At 38.6% G+C, this 18,161-nt stretch overlaps 1 protein-coding gene across 1 annotated transcript; it reads right to left on the bottom strand.

Annotated features, from left to right (window-relative positions):
* Window positions 1–3,316: 3,316 nt before the first annotated feature.
* Window positions 3,317–14,184, bottom strand: LOC108681637. The gene is made up of 12 exons (XM_018170690.2): window positions 14,026–14,184; window positions 11,971–13,500; window positions 11,322–11,474; window positions 10,718–10,821; window positions 9,955–10,109; window positions 8,766–8,934; window positions 8,118–8,244; window positions 7,002–7,144; window positions 6,325–6,539; window positions 5,638–5,819; window positions 4,576–4,766; window positions 3,317–4,183 (listed from the first exon to the last, which is right to left on the bottom strand). The coding sequence occupies exons 1-12, from the start codon at window positions 14,182–14,184 to the stop codon at window positions 3,505–3,507; spliced, it is 3,807 nt and encodes a 1,268-aa protein (XP_018026179.1). The 3' UTR covers window positions 3,317–3,504.
* Window positions 14,185–18,161: the final 3,977 nt, after the last annotated feature.

The following is an 18,161-nucleotide window of genomic DNA, read 5'->3' as shown; positions in this document are numbered from 1 at the left end:
AGTGTGTTCGTCTCACGATGTTAACTCTCGAGTATTGTATACATAAGATTAATACTTATTGATCCAAGCATACAGCTGACCATAATTTGTTCGTGATTAATAGTCCATCTCACCGATGTTGATGAATCTTAACGTCTTCGCTGCAATGTGAACAATTTAGACGCTTTGATGAACTTATAGCACCTCTGCATGCAGTATTTAGCATGTCGTGATCAATTCAGGGACGGAACTTCATTTTGTAGAATGTGCTTATTACCTACGCCTTATATTCAATCAGTTCATTTACTTTAATTGCTACTGAATCGGTAAATCTTATTTTGCAATATCATAGCATCATTTTTTTCAGCAATTTAATAGATTGGCAGGCATTGTGAGCTTTGAAAAATTGATGATCAGTCAGTAAATTTTCACTCTTCCAACAGCGAATAATTTCAACCTCATTAATATGAGATACTCGTGGTTAAAAGTAAAAAAAAATAAAAACATATGTAGATTCGAACTCAGTCACTGCTTTTAATGATTAGTTCTGCTCGTTGCAACATAATCAGCTCTAACAGCTCATTACACGTTTCGTGATTTATATTGAAGCTTCATAGCATGTATCTTCTGAGAGCCATCATTATATTGTGGCTGTGAGTGCATATTTTCAATTTGAAGTTCAATTGTATGTGATTATTCTTTCTAAATGTGCACGTATGTGTTCGAGTGCTCTTTTATTAACCATGTCCTAGGAATAAATTCCAGTTTGTCATAGGGATCGAATGCGGTTCGACTGACGGCCTAACAACGATTGCTGTTCCTGAAATACCACCGCGTTCATGCAGGGAGTCAAATACCACCGCGTTCATGCAGAGAGTCAAGGCAGTTGTGCAGTGCAGATACGATAGAATTTCCTTGTGATCTGCATTTTGCAAGCTAAATCTCGTGTGTTGAATAGCACAATCGATGCTCCGGAGCTATGGCGAACATATTCATGTAACTGAAATACTCATGCAGCCGTTGGGCCAATATTAGTGAAGATTCTGCACGTAGTTATTAAAATATTTCGAGTGTTGTTAAGAGTAGAAAAGTGAGTGATGAATTCCCTAATATTAGGTAACGATCAAGATGATATTGTTTTCCTTTAGATATCCGCTGTAATATATGTATTTACTGTGTAGTACCTGTTTTAACAGAACGTTATTAGAATATGAACCTGTGAATAGGCTGTTTAGCAGTATTGTAATATGACGTGCTGAACAACAATTCCTGTGTCTTTTTAATTCAATACATTTTTTGTGTTAGTTTTGCATCAAAGTTCAACAGACGACAAGTTTTTCTATCGATTGACCGCCCTTTAATAATGAATTTCCATGCTCGTTATACGTGGGCTATTTCTTCCCTTCTCAGTATAGGATCTTCGATGCACGCGCAATTCACCGCTTGAGAGCAACGGTACAGCGTGCAGCTAATAATTTGTTGCGGTCTTTGTTTTAGTTTAGGGGCCGCGCTGACTATGTCTTTCTGCTGACAGTCAATTGTGTGTTGTCCCTTGGATGAATTTAATCGTGTTACTATAAAACATTAAACGCAACTGTTAATAAAATTATCACGATCTCGTCATTTAATTTCTACCCTTGGTGTCTTCGCGTCACATTCAGCCCCAGGTTATCGCCACACATAAGGAACTTATGTCTGAGGTTTGGCATCTTTTGCTTCATTTATTTATTTTTGCTTCATTTATTGATTGCACTGAGTGGGCGTGTAGTCCACGATTTGGCTTCGCGGTAAATACATGACACGATAATATACTTCGCGGAGGCATATTGCAACAGCGCTCCGCTCCTAAAATGAAGTATGAAGTGGAAGTTTTTTTTAAATAAAAATCAGTCGTAAAACAAGCCTATAATATCATGAAAAATTGTATATTATAGGAAGTGTTGGACATCATCTTTTGTATTGAGTTTATAATGAACAACTCGTGTATGAGAACTTCTCTGTAATACGACATGCCATCCAAACGCTCTCAAGAGACAAAAATACTCACTTCATGAGCTATGATATAAAAAATTTCTTTGAGATTGCCTCGCTCAATGCAACTGAATTGATCCTGGAACGGTTAGAAATTTCCAAATTTCTTGAGTTGTTTGATTTGTGTTCTCCTTCTTCGTACCTTTCGATAGGTGTGGTCTGTAAATAGGCTTGTTGGCAGTAAGGCTTTGCGGTGTGAACGTCCATTTTATTTTGTTCAGCCAGGAGTGTACGTGAAGCCATCCCTTCTCAATTTCTCTTAAGCTTGAGTGATCTCTCTTTTTAGCGCATTTTCTCATTTTTGGAAAAAATGCACTATTGTGCTCGCCATGTCCGTCTGTCTGTCTGTCTGTCCGTCCGTCCGTGACCTCAACTTTTCGTCGACGAGAAAACGCGCTTTCTTTCACTCACTGCAGTGAGTAGGGGCGAGTGATCTCTCTTTTTTCTTCGTTTTATTTATCTATATTCGAAGAAAGCGCAAATTCACTCTTTCTTTAATTAGAAGAATGCCGACTCCAGAGTTAATTTTGGGCTGTTCCTTTTTGTGGGCCATCTTAACTTCTGGGCTTTAGCTTCTTACTTGAATCACAGTACTATTTGTTCCAAACCTTTTTAAAAAGCCTTTTTCATTTTCTAAGCCGCATTTCCACTTGATGGCAGAAGATTTTATGGTGGGTGTGAGGCTGTAGCTATACAAAAATAGGTAGCCAAACCTTTAGGCTTGTCTAGCTTATTATTTAATTCTTATTTATTTTACGGCTATTTTTATTTTGTTTCGATAGAATAACGGTAAATATTGTAGGACAGATCGGTCAATTTTTAGGACACTCAGCGACCTCTAATTTACAATTCAGAGATCCGTCTGGTTGTTTTGACAGACGTGTGGTAATTTCTTGCTTTGGGGAGCGAATTTAATGTCACTAATTGTGACAATTTAATATTATTTAGGTATTGCCGTATTAAATATAAATTTTATTTTTGCTAGCTACAGTTAAAAGGGGCCGGGTTTATTCGTTTGTAACATCGAAGAACCTGTATGAAACCGCTACCAAGAACTATTTTCGAAACTTGGTCTCCTAAATTCCTTTCATCGTCCGCTGTCTCACGTGTTTTGACGTTTTGAGGTCTTTGGATGAAGTTCTAAAATAAAAGTTTAACATTCATTGTTTTTGTATTAATTAGAGCCTAAAAGAGCTGGCAATTGAATAACATAAATTTCCGACGGAAGTACCGGATTTCATATTTCTTATCAATAAAATGAATGTAAACACAAAATTTATATGATAATGGCACTTGAGTTCGAAGGCTTTTCATGTTTATGTTTTACAACTTACGTCTAAATTTTAATTAACAACTGAAATAAATTACCTTCATACTTACAACTTCTTCTGCAATACCCAAAATTTAAATTTGCAATTAAGACCGTATTTATTTTTCAACTTTGTCGTACGGACTAAAGAGCCCCCATCAAACACGATGGTGCGATGAGAGAACTCACATCCAAAAGGTCATTTTCATGGCACCTGACGAGTCAGTGATGATCGGAACGATGCTCGCTTGTTTGACCAACTTACCCTTCTTGATAGGTGCTCGTATATGCCGTAGCGCCTCTTCAGGCCGTGGCATTTCTCTTGATGTCGAATCTATTGCCATGGCATCTCGGCTGCTTCCTGATGCAAGGAACATCCTTCCATCGCCGTGGCGAAGAGTTGGTGAAAAAGGGGCGATTTCATCCAAAGACGACAGATCGACTGTGCGGGAACGTTCAGAGTGCGATGACAGGAATCGTTTCAATGGCCTCTCAAGCTCTTGTTTCTCATCAGCAAACTGCGAGAGTGCCCTTGAATACTGACCACGTCGGCTGGCCATCTTCCTTCGCTTGAAGCTCGAGCGCTGGTCCGTGTCTCTTGCGCCAGGGCTCGTGTCTCTTGCGCCAGGGCCCGTGTCTCTTGCGCCAGGGCCCGAGTCTCCGCTCGACGGGTCCTCGTCGATGCTGTATTCGTTCTCGGTTGCGTAATCGCTCTCGTCGGCGAGCAGCGACGACGTGGGACGACACCGACGATTTTGACGAGTCTGTCTCCCTTCTTCGCTTGAGATTAGGTTAAGATTTGTCAAGTCGATTATTTCATCGCGATACTTGCGAGATTCGTGCGCCGTGAAAGACTCCTTGTCGCTGCTGGATATAAAATAAGATAAATGATTATTTAGGTTACTTAATTGTTATACAAACAGTTATAAGAATAAATTTTCTGCCGGATGGAATAACCATTATTAATGTGCAGTAACTCAGATGAATTGTCAACCCAAGGCCGAGTGCGTAGTTGTGTTTTCAATCGTCATTATTTGCAGAGGATATTCAGTGATTCATGACATTTCTTACACTTAAATTTGTTCGATTAAAACAAATTTGAACGCGAAATCAGCCCAAACAATTAATAAATCCTAATAATCATTGGGTTCTGCGTTGGAATTAATTCCATGCTTGATTCAAAAATAATATATAATATATAAAACACAACTCAGTTCACATTCAGACAATTTCCAAGAGGTAAATAAAAGACTGACTCTGACTCATCGCGCTTAGGCTTGCAACTGCAGCAGTCTGCCCAGGAGAAGCTTGCGCCGAACTGCTCCCCCTCCTTGAGTGAGTTGGGGAGCGGCTGGTGCAAAGTCTCTGGCAGTCGGAAGGCCGCGACGCCTCCCACCACAGACAGCAGCCCCATGATCAGAAGGGGCAGAGACAACATTTCTGATCCCTGGTGGTCACACACGCAGAGAAATGAACAAGACTTAGTTCACAATGTGATGCAACTTTTGCCTTGAGTAGGTTACCCTGACCCTGACCCCTGGCAAAAAGCAGTATCGGTTCATCGTGCAGAGAGTGAGTCAATATTTGGACAACATGACCCTATTTATTTTCTGAATGCATGTATTATAGATAGAAAAATTCCTTCAGTCCATCTGCGTACGGCAGCTCGACTCTCATCCTCGCGATGCGCATTTTTTCGACCCAGAAAATACTAAATTCTGCACGTGCACTATAAAAATAACAATACGCAATATTCAGATATTTTTCACATTAATCCAACCGCATAAGAGAATATTCCAAAATTGCAAACTAACAATTTGATAACAAAATGATAATGTTCTCAATAAATAATATCTATAGAGACCAGCCTAATGAGAAATCGATCATAAGGAACATTTAATTTCAGATAATGGAAATTGTCAATATTGATTTTCAATACAATTAGAGAGTTCATTAGCTCACCTAAATACACTAAATTATATTTAGAACTTACAGAAATTTTGTGGGAATACACTTTCCATTAGACACAAACAATAGCCAGTATTTTGATTGGCAAGTAATTCACGAAACAATGAGAAGGTTCTTCCGATACAAACAGATAATATTTCCCTAACCAAGTAATTGATGTAGGTAATAATAATAAGATGTCGTCTGACAAACAACATAGGGCTGCTTTACTAACCAAGCAATTGATGAAAGTAAAAATAATGCAAAGATATCGTCTGACAAACGACAGGCATTGCTTTCCTAACCAAACAATTAATGGAAGTAATAATAAGTTATAGTCTGACAAACAACAAATGATCGGTCCCCCTAACCAAGTAATTGATGAAAGGGATAACGACGAGCCCAATTCCCCCGACGTAGGCAGCGAACCCTATCCCCACGCCCCGCACCGCCGTGGGGAAAAGCTCAGCGCTGAACGGGTAAATGATCAGGAACGCCGCCGACTCGGCGAACTTGGCCACGAGGTAGAAACTCTGCGCCATCACGCTCGACTCTGCAACAAATTAACCATCGTTAACTCCACTTCGAAGGGAGTTCAGGGTACTGAAGTGGAAGCATTTATCCACATATTTATTGTATGCATTTGATTGCGTGTGATAAATGGACGAACATAAATGCAATAGCTAAAATCGTAGATGGGTTTGCATTGCAGATAATTCTCTGAAGAAAATTCTCTTATAACCCGATTCTCTCTATAGCAAGACAAATTTTACTAAACGTTATTGAAACGCAAGAACTCGATGAAAGCTGTGAATAAACCTTGCGTGAAGTTTACCGTGGATTCTGTACTATGGTAATATTTTTGTGAGATTACCTCTTTTCGAAATATTGAGATTAGTACCTGAACTCGTGAGGTGCTGTTAATTGATTAAAATTAAATTTAATTTAATTATTGATTTAAAGATAAACAATATAGTCGCCGCTTTTCTCCAATTTTGACACCCGGTATTTTTAAAGTTAAAGAGTACAAAATTAAATCATTTTGATGCATCACTCACGGGCAGGCGTAACCACAGTCGCCACTGAACAAAGTCCCCCCACAATCATGCCGACCCCTAAGATCCAGCGGCGCCCCCAGCGGTCCATGACCACCCAGCACAGCAGGTAGGACGGCACCTCCACCAGGCACGACAGGAAGAACGCCAGGTGCTCGTTGTCCCCCATAACAGGACCGTAGTAACTCAGCCCCACGTACACCGTCTCGTTCGCGAACCTTTCAGGAAAAGTGGAATAGACAACCCAGTCATGTGTGGTAAATAACTAAGTTTACCCTTCACCATTTTGTCTCTGTTGTTACCAGGTCTTTAGATACTTCCAGCGTGGACGACGGTTACTGTTTCTGAAGACAGAAGGTTCAACGCACCATTTAGATGGACATTTCCTCCCTTTGTCAATAGATACATTATCATAGTTACCGCCTGTCCATGTTTATCGTCCTACATGATATTTATCGCACAAGATTCACAAGTTTAGTCAAGAAACGAAGCATTACAAACAATTAAAAGGTAAAATGTAAACACTCCTAAACATGTGTACGAGTGTTAACTTTATGAAGCTAAAACGTTAGATTAATAGATTTGAGAATCACAGAGATATGTTGCCTAGAATTTGAAAAGAAGTTAGTATTAGTCCTTCAATGATAAAGGAAAATCCTTTAACTGACAACAAGTCTCACCAGACGAGTATGATGAGGAGGGTTTTACGCCTCATGTTGGGGGTCGCCCACAGCCCACAGAAGCCTGCCTTATCGGTAGTGTCGACGTTGCTTGATATTTTGCTCGAGCCTCGACTGGCTGCTTGCTGGGCCAACATTCGGGACTAGGAAGAAAAAAATCGCCATAAGTCCTTGCCAGTGTTTATAAAATCCCCATAAGTCCTTGCCAGTGTTTATAAAATCCCCATAAGTCTTGCCAGTGTTTATAAAATCCCCATGGGTCCTTGCCAGTGTTTATAAAATCCCATAAGTGCTTACCAGTGTTTATAAAATCCCCATAAGTCCTTGCCAGTGTTTGTAAAATCCCCATAAGTCCTTGCCAGTGTTTGTAAAATCCCCATAAATCCTTGCCAGTTTACAACGAAGCCAAGTCCTACTGTTACAACTTTGCCTGGTACCGTGGCAGTGAATTGATTAGATCAATTTCGGGCGAACATAGAAACATGCACTCGTTGAGAAGTCATTGAGGGATGTTAAATACTAATGGCTCATGATATTTGCAAAGAGTGATATTTGTGCTACACATGTGTATTTTCCTTGACCCTGGGTGCACTTTGTATCTTTTTTAACAGGTCTGACAATTATTTCTCTTGTCGCTATTCAACACGTCTCCTGTGCAGAAATGTTGATGATAATTACAACATTTACCGAAATTAGATTCAAGTATTGGTGAAACAGTAATTAGTGATGCTTAGCTGCTGGCCTCAAAATTTATTACGGGATGTACGAACTGTAACCTTAAACTATACAAGTTGACAACAACCGTATATCATATAAAATCTATTACTTGATAAATGAGCGTTGCATATTTATTATTCTAAATTACTGTATTAACTTGAATGAGTGCACTCATTATCACAAATTTTGATGAAAAATCACTTTTTGTTATGCAGGTTAAATTATCGGTATGTATTGACTGCACTAACGTAATTATGCAACTTAAAATGGTTCGCTTCATGCAGATTGCGACCGTTGCTATCTTTCATGAACGACATATGACAAAGATCAATTTTACATACTTATATTGGTATTAATTTTAAGATGGGTTAATTTAAGATGGGTATGGGTTCTCCCTACCGACAGCTTTTGTTGGAATGACTCTGGAAGTCGGGCTCCGTTGACACGCGCCATTCGCTGCAGAATTAGGCCGGCTTCGTGGAGGCGACCGCGACCCAGCAGCCAACGGGGGGACTCAGGCAGAAACCTGTTAAGTCGTTGGAATACTTGTATTTAATTACCATTATATGTGATGCCAAGATCAATTGTAAAAAATATGCGTATAAATATCATATACAAATCTTATCGGTTTATAATTAATAATCTTTGAGTCGTTCATGCAGGAATTGTCTGTCACAGCTTAGCGCCGGTTGTTTCCAAGCCTAAAATGGCCTGTCACATATGGTTCTTTTGAAGGAATGTCCAAATCCACGTCACCATGGTAGACAATAGTATCTATGCTGGGTTATTAGTAATCCAAATAACAGGATTGATTCGTTTTGATTGAGTATACAATCTTGAAGGTAATACGCACGAGGGATAAAGATTTAAAACCAAAATGAATTCTATATTATCATTTAGAATTCAATAAAATTAATATTCCTATACTTGAACATTTGAGTAGTTTTCTGTATCCGTGCACATCATCATTTATTTATTAATATAAGAGCGCAAGATTAACAAGTAAGATTTACGTGCCGTTATTATTGTTCACCAAACGTAGCTCACCACCAGTAGATGATATAAGTGAAGAAAGGCAGTGACGTGACGACGCAGAGGAGCTGCCAGTCCCTGACGAGGTACGCCACTCCTGACAAGATCATCATGCCACTCACGTAGAAGAAACACGTCAGCACCGTGACGAAACTTCGGTAGTTTGGCCCTACCAGCTCCATCGCTGATGGAAAATGTGATCGTCTCTAATGCTATATGCATCACAGAGGAGTAATGAAACAACGCGTAGTGAATGGGTTAGAAAAAGAAATATTGCAGTAGAGCAGAGTAAGAAATAAGCGTGTATCACTTGTTTGCTTGTACATAACCGTAACAATCCGGAACATGTGAAGATTCATTTTCCTGTAATGAGAAATCGTGATGAGAAATTTGATGAAAAATTGTGATGAGAAATTGTGATGATAAATTGTGATGAGAAATTGTGATGAGAAATTGCGCAGAATTTTATGAATGTAGATTTGAAGTTCAGGTCCATGAGTGCTGCTCACAGATTATAGGTCAATGAAACTAGATATAAAAAAGAACTTCAACTTAATATATATGTTAGCCAAATAGTTTCTAATTTTTACGCTTCAACTGACCATAACTTCAATAACATCTTTTTTTTTTGTTATGGGCATTTAAATTTTCTCTAGTAAAAAATGTTGAACTTTCCTGGATGATCAAATGAAAATTTATTTCAAATTATTTGTTTGTTTGTACTGATGGTGTGCTGTTCCATTTAATAAACATTTATAATTAAACATAGCTGATGAAACGATGGTTTCAAATGATTTTTTTCAACGGATAATTCTTGCTCCTAATCCATGGTCCTTTCGAATACTTACGTGTGAGTAATACACGCTGATACTCCAGCTGTGTTTTTCTTTTCTAGTTATGCAAATCTCAAAGAACTTGTTTACGTTTACGTAAATCGTAAAGAAAGTTTACGTTTTTGGCCCTGAATTATTGTGGTATCCGAAGAATGGAAAATTGGCTTTAATCAATCACTCCATAACCGGATAACTTGATAATTTTAAATTTATTTTCAATATAATAGATGATATTTATTACCCAAAAATGGAACGATGAAATGGAAATATTATTGTAATCATTATTTTTCTAATATTGCTATGGATTTTATGATTATTCTGCGTCTAAATATATTTTGATACAGAAATCTATCAGTAATGTGAGGTCTCACAAATGATGAAGGGGATCTGGTATATGGCCGGGATGGTGAGACCGACGAAGAACCGACACGCAAGCCACCATTCGTACGTGGGGGCCGCGGCAGTGGCGAGAGCGAACACCTGCTCGGTGCCCAGGCATAGCAGGAAAGATGCGCGACGCCCGAACCTGGCGCACACATTCCTTTATTAGCGATTTAAAATTAAAACCCGTATTAAAATGTTCTTAAATTTACTAAAATATTTCCCAACTTTGGCTGTTGTTAACTCCTGCATTACTTCATATATACTTATTCATATGTTAGGATTAACTTGTTTTCTAACTATACAACTTAAAACCGAAACGTTTCATTGAAGAAATTGGATCCAATTTAAGTATCACGCGAATAAGATTCTTGAAATACAGGTCTTAGCTATTCCACGGTTTGCAAAATTTGACAGGATCTAAACGGCACAACAATCTTACACTAACCATTAGCTGCTGCATTAATTTGTATTAACATTTTCCAGACTTCAAACTTAAAACTTTTGCACAAAATGTTATAATATTCAGTAGTGTATTAATAAAACCAAAATTACTTCTGGGGAAAATATTGAAAACGAGAAACTTTTTATTAAGGTTTTGACATTAAATGAGAGTTTCGAGTAAATAAATAATGACAATTGCATCTTGATTTTAACTGTCGTTTTCTGCAGACAGAAAACTGTTGATTTCGTAGTATATTGATGATTTAACATATACCAATTATTAGTTCTAAATGCTAACAAAATTCTTACCTGTCAGACAGGGAGCCGAAGAAGTACACCCCGATGATGCCCCCAATGTTTAGGACAGCCAGAGCAATGGTGGGGTAGATGGCGCGATGACATACTAAAGTAAACTGAACAGCACAATGACATCAATTTATTATCTATAGATACATATATACAGTATTAAATAATAAATATAAATAAATATGTCAAGATTTACTCGTCTCTCATGAATCAAAAGCAACCTCGGAGCTCACAGATCGGGCAAGATACTTAAATCTTAGGTCTAAACTCCGTAGATTTTGTCGACTAGCCCCTAATCCGTTCTCCACTCCACATTGGTGTTTTTTAATGTTGATCAATCGCAAAGTGAATTAATTTATTCATTTATAAAAACAATATAACTGGTAATTTAGTTACTTCTCTGATCATTGATAATGACGAAAAATAACAATATTTCGACTATCAATTCTAATCAAATGACCTCTATCTTGAAAATGCTCGTAACAATAACTAGACTCTCAATTCAAAAATACCCTTACATCAGAACATCAAACTATAATAAATACGCTGTTTAATAATTTTTCAGGCAAGCAAGCTATCCGTGAATACAATTCTTATTTATTCTCACGTCCATAACAATTGATGACTTGACAGTAGATGTGTCAAAGACCCATTCATGGTTACAGTCTACGACAGGCCACGCCTGGGTCGTGTTGGCGGCTGTCAGGGCAGTTGAGGGTTCGATGTCGTACTTCTGGCAGCAGCTGTACTTGCCTGACGCCTGAAAAATATATAAGAGAACAAATAGGATATTTTCATTAGTAATATCGTCTTGTGCTTGCAATCATACTCAGTTCAGATATAAAAAATGATAATAACTAAAAATAATTTCGTTCAAATACTTTTAAAATTAATGAGGAAATTCAGCAGCAAAGATTCCAAGTTAATGGGGCAGTCAGTGAGTTTGAATGCAAGTTAGAATCTGCATCCCTTTGCCCAGGCTGTCATTTAATTCCTGATAAGACACGGAAGTTTGAGATGAACAATATAAATGAATTAGTAAAGATTTATTTCAGGAGAAGATTGATATAACAAATTTCACAGAATGCTATTGCACATTGTTGGGGACTTTGACAAATTTTAGGATTCTATAACCAAATTTTCTGATTTAAGGCTGTCAAAATCGTTTGCGAAATTATATTCATAAAATAGGTTAGTGCCATACGAAATTACAAAATACTGAATATTTTTTGTTAACTATTGCAAAAGTATCTTACCTCTTTCGGGATGTAAATATCTCTGATATACTTCTCTACTCGCAACTGGAAATCCTCAGCTCGGATATTGACAGTTTCAGTTTGTCGATTGCTGTCATTGTCTTCGACCGGAATTGTTGTGTTCTCAACAAGGTAATCTGTATCATCCAGAGTATCTTCATCCTCAGTTTCCATCCGCATTGTCGTCTCCATAAATTTTCCATCCTCAGTATCCCCTCGAATTGTTCTCTCTTTTCCCATTGGCCTCTCTATAGAATCTTCATCTTCAGCGTACGCTCGCAACCATCGCACTTTAGAGTTCTTGATCTCCATTGAAGGATTGTTGTAAAAGGTCGAAGTCGCTGCGATATAAGAGGCTGAAGTATTCTCAGATCCATTATCCCGGAAAGCTGTGTTCGCGCGATATTTCCGTCTATTTGCAGCAATACCTTCTTGATTGCCTGAAGGATGAAACTTGACTTGTCTGTCACTTATGGTTTGATCGTACAATTTGCTGTCGGTTTCGTTGAGTTTTAGAGAAGGAGTTAGTATGGGAATATTGTATGTGGTAGAGCCATCAGTTTGTGGGAGGTAAAGTGAAAAACTATCTGGGTTCAATGCCTGCTCAGATTCAATATTTTCCCTGGGATGTAACGGAGAATAAAAATTGTATGCAGTTCTAATTTTTTCTTCGTTGGTAGAGTCTGATGTAACTTGCAACTCACCGCTTGATTTTTCTTCGGCTAGCGAGAAACGTATTTCGAGCTTTTGTTCTAACGCGGTGATGGCTGCAAAAATGTTTAATACTTGGTCATCATCGAGGTGCGAATGGTTTTCATGGCCTTCTTCTTCAGTCAGTACATATTTGCCATGTCGAATAATATTTCTATTGTGGCTCGTTTCATCCGCCCCTCTAGAGCGCCTCACAACATTGATGGAGCCCCTGGGCGCTGCCTCGACCAATGGTCGCAATGGGTTCATGAGGAACTTTCTGGAATTTTGTACAGTGCGACTCCCATGAGATGAATTATTGGAATTATTATTGTGAAAACCATTGTTGTTGCTCTCAAGCAAACTGGGAAATGTGAAATATTTCTTTTGTTTCTTGATATGTTTTTGTTGGTGATGGTGTCGACCTCTAAAAGTTGTAGACGTGATCGGAGCTTCTGTAATTAGTTCAGTAGGGTTCTCAGTGGATGACATTCCAGTTGAACCTTCAGTATTTGATTTACCTGAATCAAAGTCTTTGATGATTGACTCTGTTAAATTATCTATTAAACTTTCAGTTAGTTCTGGTGTTGTTGTGACCGCAGGATTTTCTAGTTGTAGTGTTTCCAGTTGTTGTGTCCTTAGGATATCGGCGATAGCAGTCCGGAACTGCGGACCGCCCACCCGGCACCAGTGGTCCGGGACCGGCGACATGAAGAGTTGGCTGAACGCGTGGATGCCGCATGGGATGCAGGCTGGCAGGCACACGAGGAAGACCAGCAGCTTTTGATACTTGCCGAACTCGCCTACGTGAGGAAGCAGGTCGTCGAAATCGATGGAAGCCTGTGACGAAAAATGTGATAAAGATTACATTTCACTCTAGACATGCAATACCAGAAAGGAAACGTCCAATAGCCACTCCCATGAAAAAAAATATGTTCCATTTATTAGATATTTTAATTTTGTGTATCTGATGCACTAAATTTACACTTTACAAAATGCCATTTTTGCGATATGTCAGCAAGGATCGAAACCCCATTCAACAATCGAATTTACGAGATAATGTTTCATTTCAGCTCATCAAGTTTGAGAGATTTGCTATGAAAAAGGTTTGAATAAGTAACATGGCTGTGAAAAAAATTGTGTGCAAAAAGAAGTTAAATATTTCACTCCTAAAATAATTGAGTTCCCTGAAAAAATGTTCAGACTCATTCTCAACATTCTTTTTCAAGCTATAATTGCATTTCCAGTATTATTTCTCGAAAATTTTATCCATCATTTTGCAGTTTTATTTTTTTTAAGGTAATGCATGTCCAATAAATCTATTCATAAATAACAATTAACTAGTGTAAAAATATTTAGTCCCACCGATGAATCCTGTTTGAGGTTCCTGAAGGCCTCTCGCTTCGTCTTCACAGCATCGTCATCTGTGTCGTCATCGTCAAGTTCATCATCGTCGTCAAGGATGAAGTCCAGCGAAGAAATTCTTTGCTGCAGCATCAGCTTGTCTCTCTCGGCCCCTTCCATGATAGGAGAGCGCGACTCAAGACTTAAGTTTTAAGGCTCATTCACAGTTCACGCACAATACATGTACGTCGTATTTAACCTAATTCTTCGAAGATTTATTGAACAGTGGACGGCTAAACGTAAATTACCGTCTTCGATTATTCCTCATTACTTACGTAGCTTTGACTGAACTAATACAATGAAATTATTTACAGCATCAAGTCTTTTTCGATCCTATATAACACCTTTCTCTCTCGGGCTAATATTATAAAATGGTATTAACAACGCTTTCCTTCATAGCGAGTTAAGCCTAGTCTTAGGAAACTTTGAGTTTTTATGTTTTTTTTTTCGAATAAAAGCGCAAAGTTATGGGAGTTGAGAGCTGGCATTTTACACAAGATGTAATATAAGTCAAAAGAAGTGATATTAACAAATCGCAGGAATTGAATAATAACTGATTCAAGTCCAGCTGGTGCCTATGATACATATAAGGCATCCTATAATCCTTTGAACAAAATAATTGTTTTTATATTCGTGAACTCAATTTTTTACTGATTTAAACTATTTAGGTAAATAAAATATAAAAATCTTATGTCAATGCTATTGACTAATCTAATATTGCTGTCGCGTGCGGGTGTTATCGGCTCAATCCACGTACATCGGATAAAAATTGGGTAAATACCATACATGCAAAATTTACTTACATTTTAACTAATTTTGAACAATAATCTAAGTCCTATTCTACTAATACTAGAGCTTACTTTGATCAATTTGAACGCTAGAAGCACAACACAATTGAGGCTTTAGAGTGAGTTTAGCCCATATTGTCAGCTTGTTTTGTGACCCATAATTTATAATAGGAAGTTTCAAAGTTGGTTTGGTTGATGACAGAACAACTTCATATGTTCCAGGTGAAATGAATTAAGTATATCACTTCTCTTAGTTAAGTTAATCTTGTAAATAAATGACACTACATCGTATTGGCTGCGAGTTTTCTCCAAGGTCGCATTATTTTATCCATACATAATACACTTTTTTAGAACACTCATTATGACAGAGCACAACAAATATGATGGTACTTTTTACGACTGCTGCAATTTTGAAGATATATGAACAAATCGACATTCAAACTTGAATGTGCGCGGCCACATGTGCAATGCTTATGGTGGCTTTCCTTCGATAATCTCATGAATTACAACAGTAAATCGATAATATTTATTTACCTCTTTGTCTACAAATGCATTGCCAGTCGTCAATGCGAAACGAATCTAAAAGTTATTGAAATAAAACACCCGACAGTGGATAAAGGAACATATTGAATATTTTGCGAGACCCGAGCACATTCGTTAACACCGCACGCGTGAGCAGCTCGCCCATCATACTGGAGGTGAGCGTTCAGGCTGGGGCGGGAGGCCCAGAGGCATGGAAGCTCTACAACTGCTTTCCATGTCACTCGGTCGCTCTCTAAGTTGCAGCAAAACAAAGCATCCGCTACAAAAATTTACTAAATAATCATACGCGAGTATTATTTGTTGTTATTGATTTAGTTCTCACGCATGTATATATGGCGACTACAATAATTTCCATATTCCCATGGTACATGGTTCAATAAATGCAGAATCCTACCAACACAACTGAAAAAAAAAACAGATCTGAGATCAGTCGAAGAAGGTTTACCGGTTATGCTGCTGAACAGGATTACGCGAAATGTTTTTAGCGAGGAAAATTGTCGGGCTGACCCCAGACAATGAGGATAGGCTTCGTAGCCTCGTTGCCTCGTACTTTCACAGAGGAAAGAGATGCACTTAGTTTAGATGCATGTTTGCTGGTATTAGTAGAGGGACCTAGTGATTGTTGTAGAGGACTTGTAATTGCGCTTTATTTGACGCATCCTTCACTGTATTATAAACTTTTGTGTCGTCGGCATACATGGAGCACACACTGGACACTACTTTTGGCAGATCATTTATAAAAGCAACGAACAAAATAGGCCCAATAACGCTTCCTTGTGGCACGCCACTGCGCACTGATGCCCAGTCTGACACGGTTCCGTTAATACTGACACGTTGTCGTCTACCTACTAGAAAATCTCTGATCACAGACTGCTACAATTCTGCTGTGCTTAACCGCCCGGCCTCCTTGCCGATTCGTCCAAACCAATACAAGTCTCTTCCTGTGTGACATTATAAATCTACATAACAACCCGCAGCTTATCCCGTGTGACTTCATAAATCAACAAGCCAACCTCAGACTTCCCGCGTGTGACTACAACTCTGAAATACAACCCGAGGGTCTTACGTATGTGATTTAATAAATATGCAAGGCAACCCTGGAATCTTCCCGTGCGTGACTTTAATAATCTAAAAGCCAACCCGAGGCGCTTCCCGTGCATGGCTTTAATTCTAAAAACCGATCCGGGGCTCTTCCCGTGCATGGCTTTAATTCTAAAAACCGATCCGGGGCTCTTCCCGTGTATGGCTTTAATTCAAAAAGCCAACCCGGGGCTCTTCCCGTGCATGGCTTTAATTCTGAAAGCCAACCCGAGGCTCTTCCCGTGCGTGACTTCAATAATTATCTAAAAGCCAACCCGAGGCTCCTCCCGTGGGACTTGGTAAATCTAAAAGCCAACCCGTTACCGGGGGACATTATAACTCTACTGGGCAACCCTAAGCTCTTTCCGTGTGACAGGAGCGTGGATCGCATTCACGTGTTATCGGATTCGCACTTTTAAACGTATAATTCTTGATTCAGTTGAGACTACCGTATATTCCAACGACAATTTAACTTACGAACGAAGTTGAAATCGAGAGATTTCCCACGACCTACCCACAAGCAAGCGGAGTGCTGTTGATAAAAGATCCTGTAAAAGGTTTACTGATAACCTGTCAAGCGAATTGGTAAAATTCATGGGTCACTGCGAAATTATTGCCTGTATTGTCTTATAACTCTGATATGAAGATTAGATCTAAAGTCTTTCGCGCGACCTAGCCACGAGCGGGGTGTTGAAATAAGTTGACACACGAAATTTTACTTATAAACATCTTAGGTTCGTTGCCTTGTCTTGGCCTTTGAAACCAGCCGTAAAACGTCAGATAGCACAACAGCGTGGTCCATTTAGAACCTAAGAGCACTTGTACAAATGTCGGACTGTCCACCCTTGCGTCGCACACACCCATGTGCCGATTAAAGTCTTGGACGTTTTCTACGGGGAAACTGCGAATAATGCATTACTCTTATTCAATTTTTTTGACTCTTTACATCAACAAATTATACCCTTAAGGCACACTTTCGCAAAATCTGGCTCATACTCCAACGCCGCGTTGTTTTCCTCATCCTTGTTTTCCTGTCCGTCCGTGACTTCACGTTTTCGTCGACGAGAAAATGCGCTCTCTGTCACTCACTGCAGTGAGTACTGAATTATATTTTTTATCATATACTTCCTACCAATACTAATAGTTATTTTTTTGCAAAGAGACAGGTAGGTGGATTAACATATTCATTAACACTTGAAATGAAAGTATAATTTCAAGTAATTGAAGATAAAATTGATACAAATAGGTTTCCTTATCGAAAGAGCTTTTCAACTAATATTTGGGCGAATGGGTAGACTTGCTATAATGGAAAAGGTCGTTGAAATCAACAGAACTCTCAAATTGGAACTTCAGCATCATAGAAGCTTTTCAACAGTATCAATTATGTTTACTAAACCTGGAGAAGGAAATAGAAAAGCGTTTCTATTTTTTCTTATATTGTCTTACCACTTATAGAGTATTTCTTGAAGTTAAACACAAACAAAGCAGGTCGCTCTTTTAATTAATGAGTCCAGATAATTTATCATAGGCTCATGAAGCTCAAAATGCAGACCATTGAATTAAAATAAAATGGCACGCACAGATCAACTGTTTAACTTTGTAAGCTCTCAGTCATATAAATGGTAAATTACCATTATTCATTTATTGCTCCGATGGCTAAATCCTGCATAAGCAATCATGAGAAGT

Source organism: Hyalella azteca, unplaced genomic scaffold (genome assembly GCF_000764305.2).
Source record: "Hyalella azteca isolate HAZT.00-mixed unplaced genomic scaffold, Hazt_2.0.2 contig3047, whole genome shotgun sequence".
In the NCBI taxonomy this organism is placed as follows: domain Eukaryota; kingdom Metazoa; phylum Arthropoda; class Malacostraca; order Amphipoda; family Hyalellidae; genus Hyalella; species Hyalella azteca.
This window is presented reverse-complemented; position numbering and strand designations above follow the sequence as displayed.